We start from the raw sequence: 19,356 nt of genomic DNA, 5'->3' as shown, positions 1-19,356 counted from the left end.
ATCAATGCCCGATGGGATCAATAACCAATGGGATCAATAACCAATGGGATCGATCCCCAATGGGATCAGTGCCCGATGGGATCAATCCCCAATGGGATCAATCACCCATGGGATCAATCAATACCCAATGGGATCGATCACTGATGGGATCGATCCCCGATGGGATCAATAACCCATGGGATCGATCCCCGACGGGATCAATCGATCCCCGACGGGATCAATCCCCCCGGATCGATCCCCGCAGCCCGGCCCCGCCCCCATTCGCATTTCTCCCCTCTGCAGGTGGCGGCCGGCGGCGTGCGGGGGCGGAGCCAGGTGGGAGCCAATGGGGACGCGGGGCGGGGCCGGCCCGGGGGGGGGATCCCGGCCGGGGGCGGGGTCAGCGGGGCGGGGGATCCCAGGTGGGATCGGGTCGGGATGGGGATCCGGGGATCCCAGGCGGGATGGGGGGGGGGATCAGGGGGATCCCAGGCGGGATGGGGGAGGGGGGGATCGGGGGATCCCAGGCGGGATGGGGGAGGGGGGGATCGGGGGATCCCAGGCGGGATCAGGTCGGGATCGGGATCGGGGTCCTTGGGGTCGGGGGATCCAGACCGGGATGGGGTCGGGGGATCCCAGGCGGGATCGGGTCGGGATCAGGATCTGGGGATCCCAGCCGGGATGGAGGGGGTGGGATCGGGGGATCCCAGGCGGGATGGGGGAGGGGGATCGGGGGATCCCAGGCGGGATCGGGTCGGGATCGGGGTCCTTGGGATCAGGGGATCCAGACCGGGATGGGGGGTCGGGGGGATTCCAGGCGGGATCGGGTCAGGATCGGGATCAAGGTCGTTGGGATCAGGGGGATCCTGACCAGGATGGGGTCGGGGGATCCCAGCTGGGATCGGGTCGGGATCGGGATCAGGGTCATTGGGGTCGGGGGGATCCAGACCGAGATGGGCGGGATCGGGATCAGGTTTGAGGGATCCCAGCCGGGATCAGGTCAGGATTGGGTCGGGATTGGGGTCGTTGGGATCGGGGGGATTGCAGCCGGGATCAGGTCGGGATCGGGGTCGGGATTGGGGGATCCCAGCCAGGATTGGGATCGGGTCGGGATCGGGGTCGTTGGGATCAGGGGGACCCTGAGCAGGATGGGGGGATTGGGATCAGGATCGGGATTGGGGGATCCCAGCCGGGATCGGGATCGGGTCGGGATCGGGGTCATTTGGGTCGGGGGATCCTGACCAGGATGGGGATCGGGGGATCCCAGGCGGGATCGGGTCAGGATCGGGATCAGGGATCCCAGTCGAGATGGGGGGTCGGGATTGGGGATCCCAGCTGGGATCGGGATCGGGTCGGGATCGGGATCGGGGTCGTTGGGGTCGGGGGATCCAGACCAGGATGGGGGGATGGGGAGGATCCCAGTCGGGATCGGGTTGGGATCAGGGTCATAGGGGTCAGGGGATCCTGACCAGGATGGGGGGATCGGTATTGGGGGATCCCAGTCGGGATTGGGATTGGGTCGGGATCGGGGTCGTTGGGATCAGGGGGATCCCAACCGGGACAGGGGGGATCGGGATCAGGATTGAGGGATCCCAGGTGGGATCGGGTCAGGATCAGGATTGGGGTCGTTGGGGTCGGGGGATCCTGACCGGGATGGGGGATCGTGGGGATCCCAGCCGGGATCGGGTCGGGATCGGGGTTGTTGGGATTGGGGGGATCCTGATCGGGATGGGGGGGGGGAGGGTCGGGGTGATCCCAGCCCGGATCAGGATCAGGTCAGGATCAGGGTCGGGACTGGGGGATCCCAGTCAGGATCGGGGTCGGGGTCGGGATCGGGGACATTGGGGTTGGGGGGATCCAGACTGGGATGGGGGGGTTGGGATCAGGATCGGGATCAGGGGATCCCAGCCGGGATCGTGATCAGGATCAGGATCGAGATCGGGTCAGGATCCCAGCCAGGACAGGGATCAGGTTGGGATCGTGGTCGGGATTGGGGGATCCCAGTCGGGATCGGGTCGGGATCAGGGTCATCAGGGTCGGGGTCATTGGGATCAGGGGGATCCCGAGAGGGATGGGGGGAGATCGAGATCGGGACCGGGGTCATTGGGATCGAGGTGATCCTGACCGGGACGGGCGGGGGATTGGGATCGGGGGATCCCAGCTGGGATCGGGGTCGGGGTCAGGATCGGGATCGGGATTGGAGGATCCCAGCCGGGATCGGGTCGGGATCAGGGTCGTAGGGATCAGGGGATCCTGACCGGGATGGGGGGACAGGGGACGGGATCGGGGGGATCCCAGCCGGGATGGGAGGGGATTGGGATCGGGTCGGGATCAGGATCAGGGTTGTAGGGATCAGGGGGATCCCAGCCGGGATGGGAGGGGATTGGGATTGGGATCCCAGGCGGGATCAGGGAGACTGGGATCGGGATCGGGGGACCGCAGGGATCCAAGGAGCAAAAGACCCCGTTGGGATGGGGGTGATTGGGATTGGGATCGGGGTCGTTGGGATCGGGGATCCCAACCAGGATCAGGGGGGATCCAGGGAGCAAAAGACCCCGCTGGGATCGGGACTGGGGGGATTGGGATCAGGGGGATCCCGGCCCGGATCAGGGGGGATCGCAGGGATCTGGGGATCAAAAGACCCCGCTGGGATTGTGACTGGGGATTGGGACCGTGATCAGGGGGATTGGGACCGGGATTAGGGGGATTGGGATGGGGATTAGGGGATTGGGATCAGGATTAAGGGGATTGGGATCGGGATTAGGGGGATTGGGATCAGGATTAGGGGGACTGGGATGGGGATTAGGGGGATTGAGATCGGGATTAGGGGGATTGGGATCGGGATTAGGGGGATCGAAGGAATCTGGGGAGCGAAAGAGCTCGTTGGGTTCGGGATTGGGGGGATTGGGATCAGGATTAGGGGGATTGGGACCAGAATTGGGGGGTTTGGGATCGGGATTAGGCGGATTGGGATCGGGATCAGGGGGATTGGGATGGGGATTGGGGGATTGGGATGGGGATCAGGGGGATTGGGATCGGGATCAGGGGGATAGCTCAGAGCCGTGCTAGCCACGCTCAGCTTTGATATTAGCCAGCAAAGCCCAGCTCAGAGCTGTGCTAGCCACGCTCAGCTTTGATATTAGCCAGCAAAGCCCAGCTCAGAGCCGTGCTAGCCACGCTCAGCTTTGATATTAGCCAGCAAAGCCCAGCTCAGAGCTGTGCTAGCCACGCTCAGCTTTGATATTAGCCAGCAAAGCCCAGCTCAGAGCCGTGCTAGCCACGCTCAGCTTTGATATTAGCCAGCAAAGCCCAGCTCTGAGCTGGGCTAGCCACTCTCAGCTTTGATATTAGCCAGCAAAGCCCAGCTCAGAGCCGTGCTAGCCACGCTCAGCTTTGATATTAGCCAGCAAAGCCCAGCTCAGAGCCGTGCTAGCCACGCTCAGCTTTGATATTAGCCAGCAAAGCCCAGCTCTGAGCTGGGCTAGCCACTCTCAGCTTTGATATTAGCCAGCAAAGCCCAGCTCAGAGCCGTGCTAGCCACGCTCAGCTTTGATATTAGCCAGCAAAGCCCAGCCTAGAGCCATGCTAGCCACGCTCAGCTTTGATATTAGCCAGCAAAGCCCAGCTCAGAGCCATGCTAGCCAAGCTCAGCTTTGATATTAGCCAGCAGCCCAGCTCAGAGCTGTGCTAGCCACGCTCAGCTTTGATATTAGCCAGCAAAGCCCAGCCTAGAGCCATGCTAGCCACGCTCAGCTTTGATATTAGCCAGCAAAGCCCAGCTCAGAGCCATGCTAGCCAAGCTCAGCTTTGATATTAGCCAGCAGCCCAGCTCAGAGCTGTGCTAGCCACGCTCAGCTTAGATATTAGCCAGCAAAGCCCAGCTCAGAGCCGTGCTAGCCACGCTCAGCTTTGATATTAGCCAGCAAAGCTCAGCTCAGAGCCGTGCTAGCCACGCTCAGCTTTGCTATTAGCCAGCAAAGCTCAGCTCAGAGCCGTGCTAGCCACGCTCAGCTTTGATATTAGCCAGCAAAGCCCAGCTCAGAGCCGTGCTAGCCACGCTCAGCTTTGATATTAGCCAGCAAAGCCCAGCTCAGAGCCGTGCTAGCCACAATCAGCTTTGATATTAGCCAGCAAAGCCCAGCTCAGAGCCGTGCTGGCCACGCTCAGCTTTGATATCAGCCAGCAAAGCCCAGCTCAGAGCCGTGCTAGCCACGCTCAGCTTTGATATTAGCCAGCAAAGCCCAGCTCAGAGCCGTGCTAGCCACGCTCAGCTTTGATATTAGCCAGCAAAGACCCCTCAGAGCCGTGCTAGCCACAATCAGCTTTGATATGAGCCAGCAAAGCCCAGCTCTGAGCCGTGCTAGCCAACCTCAGATTTGATATTAGCCAGCAAAGCCCAGCTCAGAGCCATGCTAGCCACGCTCAGCTTTGATATCAGCCAGCAAAGCCCAGCTCAGAGCCGTGCTAGCCACGCTCAGCTTTGATATTAGCCAGCAAAGCCCAGCTCAGAGCTGTGCTAGCCACGCTCAGCTTTGATATTAGCCAGCAAAGCCCAGCCTAGAGCCATGCTAGCCACGCTCAGCTTTGATATTAGCCAGCAAAGCCCAGCTCAGAGCCGTGCTAGCCAAGCTCAGCTTTGATATTAGCCAGCAAAGCCCAGCTCAGAGCCGTGCTAGCCACGCTCAGCTTTGATATTAGCCAGCAAAGCTCATCTCAGAGCCGTGCTAGCCACGCTCAGCTTTGATATTAGCCAGCAAAGACCCCTCAGAGCCGTGCTAGCCACAATCAGCTTTGATATGAGCCAGCAAAGCCCAGCTCAGAGCCGTGCTAGCCAACCTCAGATTTGATATTAGCCAGCAAAGCCCAGCTCAGACCATGCTAGCCACGCTCAGCTTTGATATCAGCCAGCAAAGCCCAGCTCAGAGCCGTGCTAGCCACGCTCAGCTTTGATATTAGCCAGCAAAGCCCAGCTCAGAGCCGTGCTAGCCACGCTCAGCTTTGATATTAGCCAGCAAAGCCCAGCCTAGAGCCATGCTAGCCACGCTCAGCTTTGATATTAGCCAGCAAAGCCCAGCTCAGAGCCGTGCTAGCCACGCTCAGCTTTGATATTAGCCAGCAAAGCCCAGCTCAGAGCCGTGCTAGCCACGCTCAGCTTTGATATTAGCCAGCAAAGCTCAGCTCAGAGCCGTGCTAGCCACGCTCAGCTTTGATATTAGCCAGCAAAGCCCAGCTCAGAGCCGTGCTAGCCACAATCAGCTTTGATATTAGCCAGCAAAGCTCAGCTCAGAGCCGTGCTAGCCATGCTCAGCTTTAATATTAGGCAGCAAAGCCCAGCCTAGAGCCGTGCTAGCCACGCTCAGCTTTGATATCAGCCAGCAAAGCCCAGCTCAGAGCCGTGCTAGCCATGCTCAGATTTGATATTAGCCAGCAAAGCCCAGCCTAGAGCCGTGCTAGCCACGCTCAGCTTTGATATTAGCCAGCAAAGCCCAGCCTAGAACTGTGCTAGCCACGCTCAGCTTTGATATTAGCCAGCAAAGCCCAGCTCAGAGCCGTGCTAGCCATGCTCAGATTTGATATTAGCCAGCAAAGCCCAGCCTAGAGCCGTGCTAGCCACGCTCAGCTTTGATATTAGCCAGCAAAGCCCAGCCTAGAGCCATGCTAGCCACGCTCAGCTTTGATATTAGCCAGCAAAGCCCAGCTCAGAGCCGTGCTAGCCATGCTCAGCTTTGATATTAGCCAGCAAAGCCCAGCCTAGAGCCGTGCTAGCCACGCTCAGCTTTGATATTAGCCAGCAAAGCCCAGCCTAGAACTGTGCTAGCCACGCTCAGCTTTGATATTAGCCAGCAAAGCCCAGCTCAGAGCCGTGCTAGCCATGCTCAGATTTGATATTAGCCAGCAAAGCCCAGCCTAGAGCCGTGCTAGCCACGCTCAGCTTTGATATTAGCCAGCAAAGCCCAGCCTAGAGCCATGCTAGCCACGCTCAGCTTTGATATTAGCCAGCAAAGCCCAGCCTAGAACTGTGCTAGCCACGCTCAGCTTTGATATTAGCCAGCAAAGCCCAGCTCAGAGCCGTGCTAGCCATGCTCAGATTTGATATTAGCCAGCAAAGCCCAGCCTAGAGCCGTGCTAGCCACGCTCAGCTTTGATATTAGCCAGCAAAGCCCAGCTCAGAGCCGTGCTAGCCACGCTCAGCTTTGATATTAGCCAGCAAAGCCCAGCTCTGAGCCGTGCTAGCCACGCTCAGCTTTGCTATTAGCCAGCAAAGCCCAGCTCAGAGCCGTGCTAGCCACGCTCAGCTTTGATATTAGCCAGCAAAGCCCAGCTCAGAGCCGTGCTAGCCACGCTCAGCTTTGATATTAGCCAGCAAAGCCCAGCTCAGAGCCGTGCTGGCCACGCTCAGCTTTGATATTAGGCAGCAAAGCCCAGCTCAGAGCCGTGCTAGCCACGCTCAGCTTTGATATTAGCCAGCAAAGACCCCTCAGAGCCGTGCTAGCCACAATCAGCTTTGATATGAGCCAGCAAAGCCCAGCTCTGAGCCGTGCTAGCCAACCTCAGATGTGATATTAGCCAGCAAAGCCCAGCTCAGAGCCGTGCTAGCCACGCTCAGCTTTGATATCAGCCAGCAAAGCCCAGCTCAGAGCCGTGCTAGCCACGCTCAGCTTTGATATTAGCCAGCAAAGCCCAGCTCAGAGCTGTGCTAGCCACGCTCAGCTTTGATATTAGCCAGCAAAGCCCAGCCTAGAGCCATGCTAGCCACGCTCAGCTTTGATATTAGCCAGCAAAGCCCAGCTCAGAGCCGTGCTAGCCAAGCTCAGCTTTGATATTAGCCAGCAAAGCCCAGCTCAGAGCCGTGCTAGCCACGCTCAGCTTTGATATTAGCCAGCAAAGCTCAGCTCAGAGCCGTGCTAGCCATGCTCAGCTTTGATATTAGCCAGCAAAGCCCAGCTCAGAGCCGTGCTAGCCACGCTCAGCTTTGATATTAGCCAGCAAAGCTCAGATCAGAGCCGTGCTAGCCACGCTCAGCTTTGATATTAGCCAGCAAAGCCCAGCTCAGAGCCGTGCTAGCCACGCTCAGCTTTGATATTAGCCAGGAAAGCCCAGCTCAGAGCTGTGCTGGCCACGCTCAGCTTTGATATTAGCCAGCAAAGCCCAGCCTAGAGCCATGCTAGCCACGCTCAGCTTTGATATTAGCCAGCAAAGCCCAGCTCAGAGCCATGCTAGCCAAGCTCAGCTTTGATATTAGCCAGCAGCCCAGCTCAGAGCTGTGCTAGCCAAGCTCAGCTTAGATATTAGCCAGCAAAGCCCAGCTCAGAGCCGTGCTAGCCACGCTCAGCTTTGATATTAGCCAGCAAAGCTCAGCTCAGAGCCGTGCTAGCCACGCTCAGCTTTGCTATTAGCCAGCAAAGCCCAGCTCAGAGCCGTGCTAGCCACGCTCAGCTTTGCTATTAGCCAGCAAAGCCCAGCTCAGAGCCGTGCTAGCCACGCTCAGCTTTGATATTAGCCAGCAAAGCCCAGCTCAGAGCCGTGCTAGCCACGCTCAGCTTTGATATTAGCCAGCAAAGCCCAGCTCAGAGCCGTGCTACCCACGCTCAGCTTTGATATTAGCCAGCAAAGCCCAGCTCAGAGCCGTGCTAGCCACTCTCACCTTTGATATTAGGCAGCAAAGCCCAGCTCAGAGCCGTGCTAGCCACGCTCAGCTTTGATATTAGCCAGCAAAGCCCAGCTCAGAGCCGTGCTAGCCACGCTCAGCTTTGATATTAGCCAGCAAAGCCCAGCTCAGAGCCGTGCTAGCCACGCTCAGCTTTGCTATTAGCCAGCAAAGCCCAGCTCAGAGCCGTGCTAGCCACGCTCAGCTTTGATATTAGCCAGCAAAGCCCAGCTCAGAGCCGTGCTAGCCATGCTCAGCTTTGCTATTAGCCAGCAAAGCCCAGCTCAGAGCCGTGCTAGCCACGCTCAGCTTTGATATTAGCCAGCAAAGCCCAGCTCAGAGCCGTGCTAGCCACGCTCAGCTTTGATATTAGCCAGCAAAGCCCAGCCTAGAACTGTGCTAGCCAGTTTCAGCTTTGATATTAGCCAGCAAAGCCCAGCCTAGAAATGTGCTAGCCACGCTCAGCTTTGATATTAGCCAGCAAAGCCCAGCTCAGAGCCGTGCTAGCCACGCTCAGATTTGATATTAGCCAGCAAAGCCCAGCTCAGAGCCGTGCTAGCCACGCTCAGCTTTGATATTAGCCAGCAAAGCCCAGCCTAGAGCCGTGCTAGCCACGCTCAGCTTTGATATTAGCCAGCAAAGCCCAGCCTAGAACTGTGCTAGCCAGTTTCAGCTTTGATATTAGCCAGCAAAGCTCAGCTCAGAGCCGTGCTGGCCACGCTCAGCTTTGATATTAGCCAGCAAAGCCCAGCTCTGAGCTGAGCTAGCCACTCTCAGCTTTGATATTAGCCAGCAAAGCTCAGCTCAGAGCCGTGATAGCCACGCTCAGCTTTGATATTAGCCAGCAAAGCCCAGCCTAGAACTGTGCTAGCCAGTTTCAGCTTTGATATTAGCCAGCAAAGCCCAGCCTAGAAATGTGCTAGCCACGCTCAGCTTTGATATTAGCCAGCAAAGCCCAGCTCAGAGCCGTGCTAGCCACGCTCAGCTTTGATATTAGCCAGCAAAGCCCAGCTCAGAGCCGTGCTAGCCACGCTCAGCTTTGATATTAGCCAGCAAAGACCCCTCAGAGCCGTGCTAGCCATGCTCAGCTTTGATATTAGCCAGCAAAGCCCAGCTCTGAACCGTGCTAGCCACGCTCAGCTTTGATATTAGCCAGCAAAGCCCAGCTCAGAGCTGTGCTAGCCACGCTCAGCTTTGATATTAGCCAGCAAAGCCCAGCCTAGAGCCATGCTAGCCACGCTCAGCTTTGATATTAGCCAGCAAAGCCCAGCCTAGAAATGTGCTAGCCACGCTCAGCTTTGATATTAGCCAGCAAAGCCCAGCTCAGAGCCGTGCTAGCCACGCTCAACTTTGATATTAGCCAGCAAAGCCCAGCTCTGAGCTGGGCTAGCCACTCTCACCTTTGATATTAGGCAGCAAAGCCCAGCTCAGAGCTGTGCTAGCCACGCTCAGCTTTGATATTAGCCAGCAAAGCCCAGCTCAGAGCCGTGCTAGCCACACTCAGCTTTGATATTAGCCAGCAAAGCCCAGCTCTGAGCCGTGCTAGCCAAGCTCAGCTTTGATATTAGCCAGCAAAGCCCAGCTCAGAGGCGTGCTAGCCACGTTCAGCTTTGATATCAGCCAGCAAAGCCCAGCTCAGAGCCGTGCTAGCCACGCTCAGCTTTGATATTAGCCAGCAAAGCCCAGCCTAGAGCCATGCTAGCCACGCTCAGCTTTGATATTAGCCAGCAAAGCCCAGCTCTGAACCGTGCTAGCCAAGCTCAGCTTTGATATTAGCCAGCAAAGCCCAGCTCAGAGCCGTGCTAGCCACGCTCAGCTTTGATATTAGCCAGCAAAGCCCAGCTCAGAGCCGTGCTAGCCACGCTCAGCTTTGATATTAGCCAGCAAAGACCCCTCAGAGCCGTGCTAGCCACGCTCAGCTTTGATATTAGCCAGCAAAGCCCAGCTCTGAACCGTGCTAGCCACGCTCAGCTTTGATATTAGGCAGCAAAGCCCAGCTCAGAGCTGTGCTAGCCACGCTCAGCTTTGATATTAGCCAGCAAAGCCCAGCCTAGAGCCATGCTAGCCACGCTCAGCTTTGATATTAGCCAGCAAAGCCCAGCCTAGAAATGTGCTAGCCACGCTCAGCTTTGATATTAGCCAGCAAAGCCCAGCTCAGAGCCGTGCTAGCCACGCTCAGCTTTGATATTAGCCAGCAAAGCCCAGCTCTGAGCTGGGCTAGCCACTCTCACCTTTGATATTAGGCAGCAAAGCCCAGCTCAGAGCTGTGCTAGCCACGCTCAGCTTTGATATTAGCCAGCAAAGCCCAGCTCAGAGCCGTGCTAGCCACACTCAGCTTTGATATTAGCCAGCAAAGACCAGCTCAGAGCTGTGCTAGCCACGCTCAGCTTTGATATTAGCCAGCAAAGACCCCTCAGAGCCGTGCTAGCCACAATCAGCTTTGATATTAGCCAGCAAAGCCCAGCTCTGAGCCGTGCTAGCCAAGCTCAGCTTTGATATTAGCCAGCAAAGCCCAGCTCAGAGCCGTGCTAGCCACGTTCAGCTTTGATATCAGCCAGCAAAGCCCAGCTCAGAGCCGTGCTAGCCACGCTCAGCTTTGATATTAGCCAGCAAAGACCAGCCTAGAGCCATGCTAGCCACACTCAGCTTTGATATTAGCCAGCAAAGCCCAGCTCTGAACCGTGCTAGCCAAGCTCAGCTTTGATATTAGCCAGCAAAGCCCAGCTCAGAGCCGTGCTAGCCACGCTCAGCTTTGATATTAGCCAGCAAAGCTCAGCTCAGAGCCGTGCTAGCCACGCTCAGCTTTGATATTAGCCAGCAAAGCCCAGCTCAGAGCCGTGCTAGCCACACTCAGCTTTGATATTAGCCAGCAAAGACCAGCTCAGAGCTGTGCTAGCCACGCTCAGCTTTGATATTAGCCAGCAAAGACCCCTCAGAGCCGTGCTAGCCACAATCAGCTTTGATATTAGCCAGCAAAGCCCAGCTCTGAGCCGTGCTAGCCAAGCTCAGCTTTGATATTAGCCAGCAAAGCCCAGCTCAGAGCCGTGCTAGCCACGTTCAGCTTTGATATCAGCCAGCAAAGCCCAGCTCAGAGCCGTGCTAGCCACGCTCAGCTTTGATATTAGCCAGCAAAGACCAGCCTAGAGCCATGCTAGCCACGCTCAGCTTTGATATTAGCCAGCAAAGCCCAGCTCTGAACCGTGCTAGCCAAGCTCAGCTTTGATATTAGCCAGCAAAGCCCAGCTCAGAGCCGTGCTAGCCACGCTCAGCTTTGATATTAGCCAGCAAAGCTCAGCTCAGAGCCGTGCTAGCCACGCTCAGCTTTGATATTAGCCAGCAAAGCCCAGCTCAGAGCCGTGCTAGCCACGCTCAGCTTTGATATTAGGCAGCAAAGCTCAGCTCTGAGCTGTGCTAGCCACGCTCAGCGTTGATATTAGCCAGCAAAACCCAGCCTAGAGCCGTGCTAGCCATGCTCAGCTTTGATATTAGCCAGGAAAGCCCAGCTCAGAGCCATGCTAGCCACACTGAGCTTTGATATTAGCCAGCAAAGCCCAGCTCAGAGCCGTGATAGCCACGCTCAGCTTTGATATTAGCCAGCAAAGCCCGGCTCAGAGCTGTGCTAGCCACGCTCAGCTTTGATATTAGCCAGCAAAGCCCAGCTCAGAGCCATGCTAGCCACGCTCAGCTTTGATATTAGCCAGCAAAGCTCAGCTCTGAGCTGTGCTAGCCACGCTCAGCGTTGATATTAGCCAGCAAAACCCAGCCTAGAGCCGTGATAGCCATGCTCAGCTTTGATATTAGCCAGCAAAGCCCAGCTTAGAGCCATGCTAGCCACACTCAGCTTTGATATTAGCCAGCAAAGCCCAGCTTAGAGCCATGCTAGCCACGCTCAGCTTTGATATTAGCCAGCAAAGCCCAGCTCAGAGCCGTGCTAGCCACGCTCAGCTTTGATATTAGCCAGCAAAGCCCAGCTCAGAGCCATGCTACCCACGCTCAGCTTTGATATTAGCCAGCAAAGCCCAGCTCAGAGCCGTGCTAGCCACGCTCAGCTTTGATATCAGCCAGCAAAGCCCAGCTTAGCGCTGTGGTAGCCGTGCTCGGTGTTGAGCTGGTCTAGGAAAAGCTCAGCTTTGAGCTTTTCACGCTGTTCTGAGCTTTAAGCTCTTCCAGGAAAATCTCGGCTTTCAGCTTCTCCGGGGAATCCCGGCTTCAAATTGTTCTGGGAAAGCTCAGCTTCAGCCCTGCACGTGGTGCTCAACCTCAAGCCGGTCTAGGAAAGCCCAGCTTTGAGTTGTAGAAACCAAGCCCAGCCTCGATCTTCTCTAGGAAAGCCCTCGAGCTGTGCAAGCCAAGCTCAGCTTTAAGGTCTTCTAGGAAAGCCCAGCTTTGAGTTGTAGAAACCAAGCCCAGCCTCGATCTTCTCTAGAAAAGCCCAGCTTTGAGCTGTGCAAGCCAAGCCCAGCCTCGATCTTCTCTAGGAAAGCCCAGCTTTGAACTGTGAAGCCATGCGTGGCTTCAAACCTGTCTAGGAAAGCCCAGCTTTGAGTTGTAGAAACCAAGCTCTGACTTAACCTTCTCTAGGAAAGCCCTCGAGCTGTAGAAACCAAGCCCAGCCTCGATCTTCTCTAGGAAAGCCCTCGAGCTGTGCAAGCCAAGCTCAGCTTTAAGGTCCTCTAGAAAAGCCCAGCTTTGAGCTGTGAAGCCATGCGTGGCTTCAAACCTGTCTAGGAAAGCCCAGCTTTGAGTTGTAGAAACCAAGCTCTGACTTAACCTTCTCTAGGAAAGCCCTCGAGCTGTGCAAGCCAAGCTCAGCTTTAAGGTTCTCTAGGAAAGCCCAGCTTTGAGCTGTGAAGCCATGCACGGCTTCAAGCCCGTCTAGGAAAGCCCAGTTTTGAGTTGTAGAAACCAAGCCCAGCCTCGATCTTCTCTAGGAAAGCCCTCAAGCTGTGCAAGCCAAGCTCAGCTTTAAGGTCCTCTAGGAAAGCCCAGCTTTGAGTTGTAGAAACCAAGCTCAGCCTTGATCTTCTCTAGAAAAGCCCAGCTTTGAGCTTTGCAAGCCAAGCCCAGCCTCGATCTTCTCTAGGAAAGCCCAGCTTTGAGCTGTGAAGCCATGCGTGGCTTCAAGCCCGTCTAGAAAAGCCCAGCTTTGAGCTGTAGAAACCAAGCCCAGCCTCGATCTTCTCTAGGAAAGCCCAGCTTTGAGCTGTGCAAGCCACGCGTGGCTTCCAGCCCGTCTAGAAAAGCCCAGCTTTAAGCCTTGCCTGCGACACTCAGCCTCGAGTTTTTCTAGCAAAGCCGGGCTTAAGCCGCGCTCAGCCTTAGGCTGCCGCTGGTTGCAACAGCGGCCCCGTGCCCTCCCCAGCAGCACGGCCCGGGACCCCAAAACATCTCCCCCACCCCCTCTGTCCCCCCTCAAGCCCCAAAGCCGAGCTGACCCCCCAGAGCAGCGTGTGCGTGGGGCGGACTAAAACCAAGCCTAAGTCCCCCCCGGCTTTGCAGAGCCACTCACCGGCGGAGCCGTCAGCGCGCGGCGAAACAGGGGGGCGGCGGGGTGGGGGACGGGGGGGGGTCCCCGCGGAATATGGGTGCGCGGGGCGGTGACGTCAGAGGTGGGGTGGGGGGCGGGGGTGGGGTTAGGCCTGGGTTTTGGGGTGAGAAAGCCGTGGCGGAGGAAATTCTCTCGCCTGGGTGAACTTCCCCTTCGGGCGGCCACCGGCGCCCCCGACGCTTTCACATCGTCTTTCGGCGAGACCGCTTCCTCGTCCCCGCGACCTTCGGGGTCCCAGGTTTGGGGACGGGTCGGAGGTGGCCACCAAAGTCCACCCCACCCCAAAACCCGAAAAAATTGGGTTTTTTTTTCTTCGTCTTCTTCTTCGCAGTCCAGCCTAGCGCTCCTCACGTCTACCCCTTGGTACCCTGCCCCGCCGACTGCGGGGTCAACGCCACCATGGGCTGCTGGGTCACCGACTTCTTCCCCCAGCCCGTCACCGTCACCTGGGTCTCCAACGTGGCGGGAGATGTTGCCACCTACCCGGCCATCCAGGGCAGCGACAGCTACTACAGCCTCAGCTCCCAGTTCACCGTCCCCACCACCAGTTTGGAGGGCAACCAGTTCCAGTGCAAGGTGGACCACAGCGGCACCTCCACCTCCACCATCGTCGCCATCGAAGGTGAGAAAGGGCACGGGAAGTCACCCCCAGCCTCGTACGGTGATGGCTTGGTGGCCACCTCGATGGGTTGGCGTTGCTCTGCCTTGGTGGCCACCTAGATGGGTTGCATGATGTCTTGGTGGCCACCTAGATGGGTTGCATGATGTCTTGGTGGCCACCTTGATGGGTTGGCGTTGCTCCTAGCCTTGTGTGATTCCTTGGTGGCCACCTCGATGGGTTGGCGTTGCTCTGCCTTGGTGGCCACCTAGATGGGTTGGTGTTGCTCCCAGGCTTGTGTGATGCCTTGGTGGCCACCTCGATGGGTTGGCGTTGCTCTGCCTTGGTGGCCACCTAGATGGGTTGCATGATGTCTTGGTGGCCACCTAGATGGGTTGGTGTTGCTCCTAGCCTTGTGTGATGCCCTGGTGGCCACCTAGATGGCTTGGTGTTCCTCCCACCTTCATGTGATGTCTTGGTGGCCACCTAGATGGCTTGGCGTTGCACCCAGCCTCATGTGATCTCTTGGTGGCCACCTAGATGGGTTGACCTTGCTCCCAGCCTCACGTGATGTCTTGGTGGCCACCTAGATGGGTTGACCTTGCTCCCAGCCTCACGTGATGTCTTGGTGGCCACCTAGATGGGTTGACCTTGCTCCCAGCCTCACGTGATGTCTTGGTGGCCACCTAGATGGCTTGGCCTTGCTCTTCTCTTGGTGGCCACCTAGATGGCTTGGTGTTCCTCCCACCCTCGTGTGATGTCTCGGTGGCCACCTAGATGGCTTGGTGTTGCTCCCACACTCGTGTGATGTCTTGGTGGCCACCTAGATGGGTTGATCTTGCTCCCAGCCTCACGTGATGTCTTGGTGGCCACCTAGATGGGTTGACCTTGCTCCCAGCCTCATGTGATGTCTTGGTGGCCACCTAGATGGGTTGACCTTGCTCCCAGCCTCACGTGATGTCTTGGTGGCCACCTAGATGGGTTGACCTTGCTCCCAGCCTCACGTGATGTCTTGGTGGCCACCTAGATGGGTTGACCTTGCTCCCAGCCTCACGTGATGTCTTGGTGGCCACCTAGATGGCTTGGCCTTGCTCTTCTCTTGGTGGCCACCTAGATGGCTTGGTGTTCCTCCCACCCTCGTGTGATGTCTCGGTGGCCACCTAGATGGCTTGGTGTTGCTCCCACCCTCGTGTGATGTCTTGGTGGCCACCTAGATGGGTTGACCTTGCTCCCAGCCTCACGTGATGTCTTGGTGGCCACCTAGATGGGTTGACCTTGCTCCCAGCCTCGCACGACGTCTTGGTGGCCACCTAGATGGGTTGGCCTTGCTCTTCTCTTGGTGGCCACCTAGATGGCTTGGCCTTGCTCTTCTCTTGGTGGCCACCTAGATGGCTTGGTGTTCCTCCCACCTTCGTGTGATGTCTCGGTGGCCACCTAGATGGGTTGACCTTGCTCCCACCCTCACGTGATGTCTTGGTGGCCACCTAGATGGGTTGATCTTGCTCCCAGCCTCACGTGATGTCTTGGTGGCCACCTAGATGGGTTGACCTTGCTCCCAGCCTTCCTCCCAACCTTGAGTGATGCCTTGGTCATCTCCTAGGTGTATGCCCCGCTGATCCTCCCGTGGGGAAGCTCCTGAGCGACCCAAACATGTACCGCGCTGAAGGAAAGGTCCTCCTGATGTGCTTCATCGAGGGGAACCGAGCCGGCGACGCCCAGGTGCAGTGGTTGATGAACCATGAGGTGGTGGACCTCAACCAGGAGGTCTACAGCTGCGACAAGTGCTCCAACAACAAGGCCACGTTGATGAGCCAGGTCAAAGTCAGCCAGCAGAGCTGGGACTCCGGAGCTGAGTTCTCCTGCAAAGTGTCCCACCCGTTGCTGAAGGAACCAACCGTCCTCAACATCAGCACCTTCTGCTCAGGTGAGGTTGAGGAACTCGTGGTTTCATGGTTTCCTGGAGGTCCTTGGATGGTGGAGCTCCTGGAGGTCCTGGAGGTGGATGGATGGAAGTTTGAGAGGGTTGGATGGTTGGTCGGCTCCGTGAAGAGCAGAGATGGTCTGCTTGGTCGGTTGGGACGTGGTTGGACGGTTGGTTGACGGTGATGATGGTTGGTTGGTGGGGCTTGGAGAAGGTAGAGATGGGAGGGAGGCAGGGATGATGGGCAGATGGTGAAGGACACAGAGATGGAGGGGTTGATGGACCCACCGGAGCGACGGGTGGACGGATGGCTGGAGAGCCACCTCAACCCTCCCGTGATCCCGTGACGCCGACTAAGAAGGTCCAACAGCAGGACGGTGGGGGCGACCAAGGGGCGGGGGAGGGGAAGGTGGCTTTTGGGGCTAAACCAGGAGATTTTGAGGACAGAAACTGAGGAGGAAGAGGTGAAAAAAAAACCCCGTAGAAAAAATGGGGGCAGGAGACATTTTCTCGGAAATCAGCCCAATTCGCCGCAAATTCTCCTCGTTTTTTGGTGGGAGGGCGAGAAGATCGGGGAGGTGGGGGGGTGGACAGCTTCTCCTACCAATCGGACGAGCGTTTTGGGGGACACCAAAGCTTTGGCCCGCCCCCCCCGCAAAGGGGGGGGGGGGGGAGGGGTGTCCTGTTGAATTTGGCGTCCGCCCCAAGTTCTACCAGCTCAACGCCGCTGCTTCCCCACCCCACCCCACCCCACCCCACCCCACCCCACCCAGATACCAAACCAGTGGAGGTCACCATCCTCCCCCCGTCCTTGGAGGACCTCTACCTCAGCCAGAACGCCAGCGTCACCTGCGTGGCCACCAACCTCCAGTCCGACAAGGACGTGAGCTTCTCCTGGACGCGGGATAAAGGCAAAGCCTTGGATGTGACCTCGGGGACACCAGAGAAGCTGGAGAATGGTCTCTACCGTCTCACCAGCACCCTGAAGATCTGCGCCGACGAGTGGAACTCCGGGGAGAAGTTCACCTGCACCCTCAAAGCCCCCAGCCTCGTCTCGTCCGTCTCCAAGTCCATTAAGAAAGACGTAGGTAGGCGCCCATCCCTTTCTCTCCCGCCCTCCGAGTCCCGGCGTGGGAGGTGCCGGGACCTCCTGCCACCGTGGTGTCCACCGAGAAGCTCGGTGAAACGGGAGACGGCAAGGGAAGAGCGGTTTTGGGCAAGTCGAAGCAGTTGGCTGGCAAAGTCCAGTCTGCTGGGCTAGTCTACCGGAAGGTCTACTGGAAGGGTCTAGTTGGAGAGCGTGGGGCTACTGGGAGAGTCAACTGGGAGGGTCTACTGGAAGGGTCTGGTCTACTGGAGAGGTCTTGTCCACTGGAGAGGTCAACTGGGAGGGTCTACTGGAAGGTCTACTGGAAAGGTCTAGTTGGAGAGCGTGGGGCTACTGGGAGAGTCAACTGGGAGGGTCTACTGGAAGGGTCTTGTCCACTGGAGAGGTCAACTGGGAGGGTCTACTGGAAGGGTCTGGTCTACTGGAGAGGTCTTGTCCACTGGAGAGGTCAACTGGGAGGGTCTACTGGAAGGTCTACTGGAAAGGTCTAGTTGGAGAGCGTGGGGCTACTGGGAGAGTCAACTGGGAGGGTCTACTGGAAGGGTCTTGTCCACTGGAGAGGTCAACTGGGAGGGTCTACTGGAAGGGTCTGGTCTACTGGAGAGGTCTTGTCCACTGGAGAGGTCAACTGGGAGGGTCTACTGGAAGGTCTACTGGAAAGGTCTAGTTGGAGAGCGTGGGGCTACTGGGAGAGTCAACTGGGAGGGTCTACTGGAAGGGTCTTGTCCACTGGAGAGGTCAACTGGGAGGGTCTACTGGAAGGGTCTGGTCTACTGGAGAGGTCTTGTCCACTGGAGAGGTCAACTGGGAGGGTCTACTGGAAGGTCTACTGGAAAGGTCTAGTTGGAGAGCGTGGGGCTACTGGGAGAGTCAACTGGGAGGGTCTACTGGAAGGGTCTGGTCTACTGGAGAGGTCTTGTCCACTGGAGAGGTCAACTGGGAGGGTCTACTGGAAGGTCTACTGGAAAGGTCTAGTTGGAGAGCGTGGGGCTACTGGGAGAGTCAACTGGGAGGGTCTACTGGAAGGGTCTTGTCCACTGGAGAGGTCAACTGGGAGGGTCTACTGGAAGGGTCTTTGTCCACTGGAGAGGTCAACTGGGAGGGTCTACTGGAGAGGTCTTGTCCACTGGAGAGGTCAACTGGGAGGGTCTACTGGAAGAGTCTTGTCCACAGGAGAGGTCAACTGGGAGGGTCTACTGGAAGGTCTACTGGAAGGGTCTAGTTGGAGAGCGTGGGGCTACTGGGAGAGTCAACTGGGAGGGTCTACTGGAAGGGTCTGGTCTACTGGAAAGGTCTAACCTACTGGAAAGGTCTAACCTACTGGAAAGGTCTAGCCTACTGGAAGGGTCTAGCCTACTGGAAAGGTCTAGCCTACTGGAAGGGTCTAGCCTACTGGAAAGGTCTAGCTTACTGGGAGGGCCAGCCTACTGGAGGAAGTCAGCCCACCGGGCGAGCTCCGTCCTTCCCACTGCCCTTGACCTTCTCTTGCGCCCACCCCGCAGCCACCTCCGTGAAGGCACCTTCCGTCTACGTCTTCCCCCCACCGGCTGAGGAGTTGGCCCATCAGGAGACGGCCACCTTGACCTGTCTGGCTTTGGGTTTCCGTCCTCGTGACATCTTGGTGACCTGGACCCAACAGGACCGTCCCGTGGCCGCCAACAGCTTCTCCATCTTTGGTCCTCAAGAAGATGGAGATACCTACACGGTCTACAGCAAGTTGAGCGTGCCGGCAGCCGACTGGCAACGGGGCGATTCCTTCGCCTGCGTGGTTGGCCACGACGGCATCCCCATGAACTTCGTGCAGAAGACCATGGACAAGACCATCGGTAAACCCACCGCCGTCAACGTCTCGGTGGTCCTCGCCGACGCCGACGTCACCTGCTACTGAGCTTGCCGGGGGCCGGGGGCCGGCGCGCGGGGCTGTAATTCCGCATCCGAATAAAAACCAAACCCCAAAAAAAAACGCCCACGACCAAACCGCAAACAAAAACCCCAACAAAACCCCCCCCAAAACGAACCCGTATCGTGACGCGACGTGCCGGCGGCGGTCTCGGTTGGGGTGGTCTTCGTCGGGGGTGGGCTTCCCCTCCCCCCACCCCTCGAAATACCCCTCCCCCCCCCCCCCCAATCGTAATTAGGGTCGGGGCGAACGAAATGGTGGGGAGATGTCGGGAAGTCTTCCTCGCTCCGTTGGGTGACGGTCAAAGGTGGCTTCACCCGGGAAGATCAAGGTTGGTGGCGGTGGGAACCCACCCAGCCGCTCTCCTGCTGGGCAACCCCCTGGGATAGGCGACATCTTGCAAACCACGCCCCCTCCTTGTCCGTCCCCGCCTCCAGCGGAGGGAAATTCCCTCAAAAAAGGGGTTTTTTCACCCGAATAATCAACCCAACTCGCCCGACGAGGAGGTTCAGAGAAGGTTCTGGCGGTGTTTGGAAGGGGGAGGTTGGGTAAAAAATGGGTGGGAAAAAGGACTTTTGGCTCATCTCCGTGGGCCCTTTGCTTCGCAGCAGGTTTGGGGGAAGAAAACGGGTGGAAACGGGGGTTTTTTGGCTG

At 57.6% G+C, this 19,356-nt stretch overlaps 2 gene segments (V, D, J or C); one reads left to right on the top strand and one right to left on the bottom strand.

Annotated features, from left to right (window-relative positions):
- Positions 1 to 19,356, bottom strand: part of LOC140645783 (immunoglobulin gamma-1 heavy chain-like) — a 143,377-nt gene that overhangs the window by 21,259 nt on the left and 102,762 nt on the right.
- Positions 774 to 18,746, top strand: LOC140645753 (Ig alpha-1 chain C region-like). The segment is given in 5 exon segments: positions 774 to 978; positions 13,507 to 13,797; positions 15,374 to 15,697; positions 16,468 to 16,782; positions 18,305 to 18,746. Coding segments are annotated over 5 exon segments (1,521 nt in total).

Source organism: Ciconia boyciana, unplaced genomic scaffold (assembly GCF_034638445.1).
Source record: "Ciconia boyciana unplaced genomic scaffold, ASM3463844v1 HiC_scaffold_38, whole genome shotgun sequence".
In the NCBI taxonomy this organism is placed as follows: domain Eukaryota; kingdom Metazoa; phylum Chordata; class Aves; order Ciconiiformes; family Ciconiidae; genus Ciconia; species Ciconia boyciana.
This window is presented reverse-complemented; position numbering and strand designations above follow the sequence as displayed.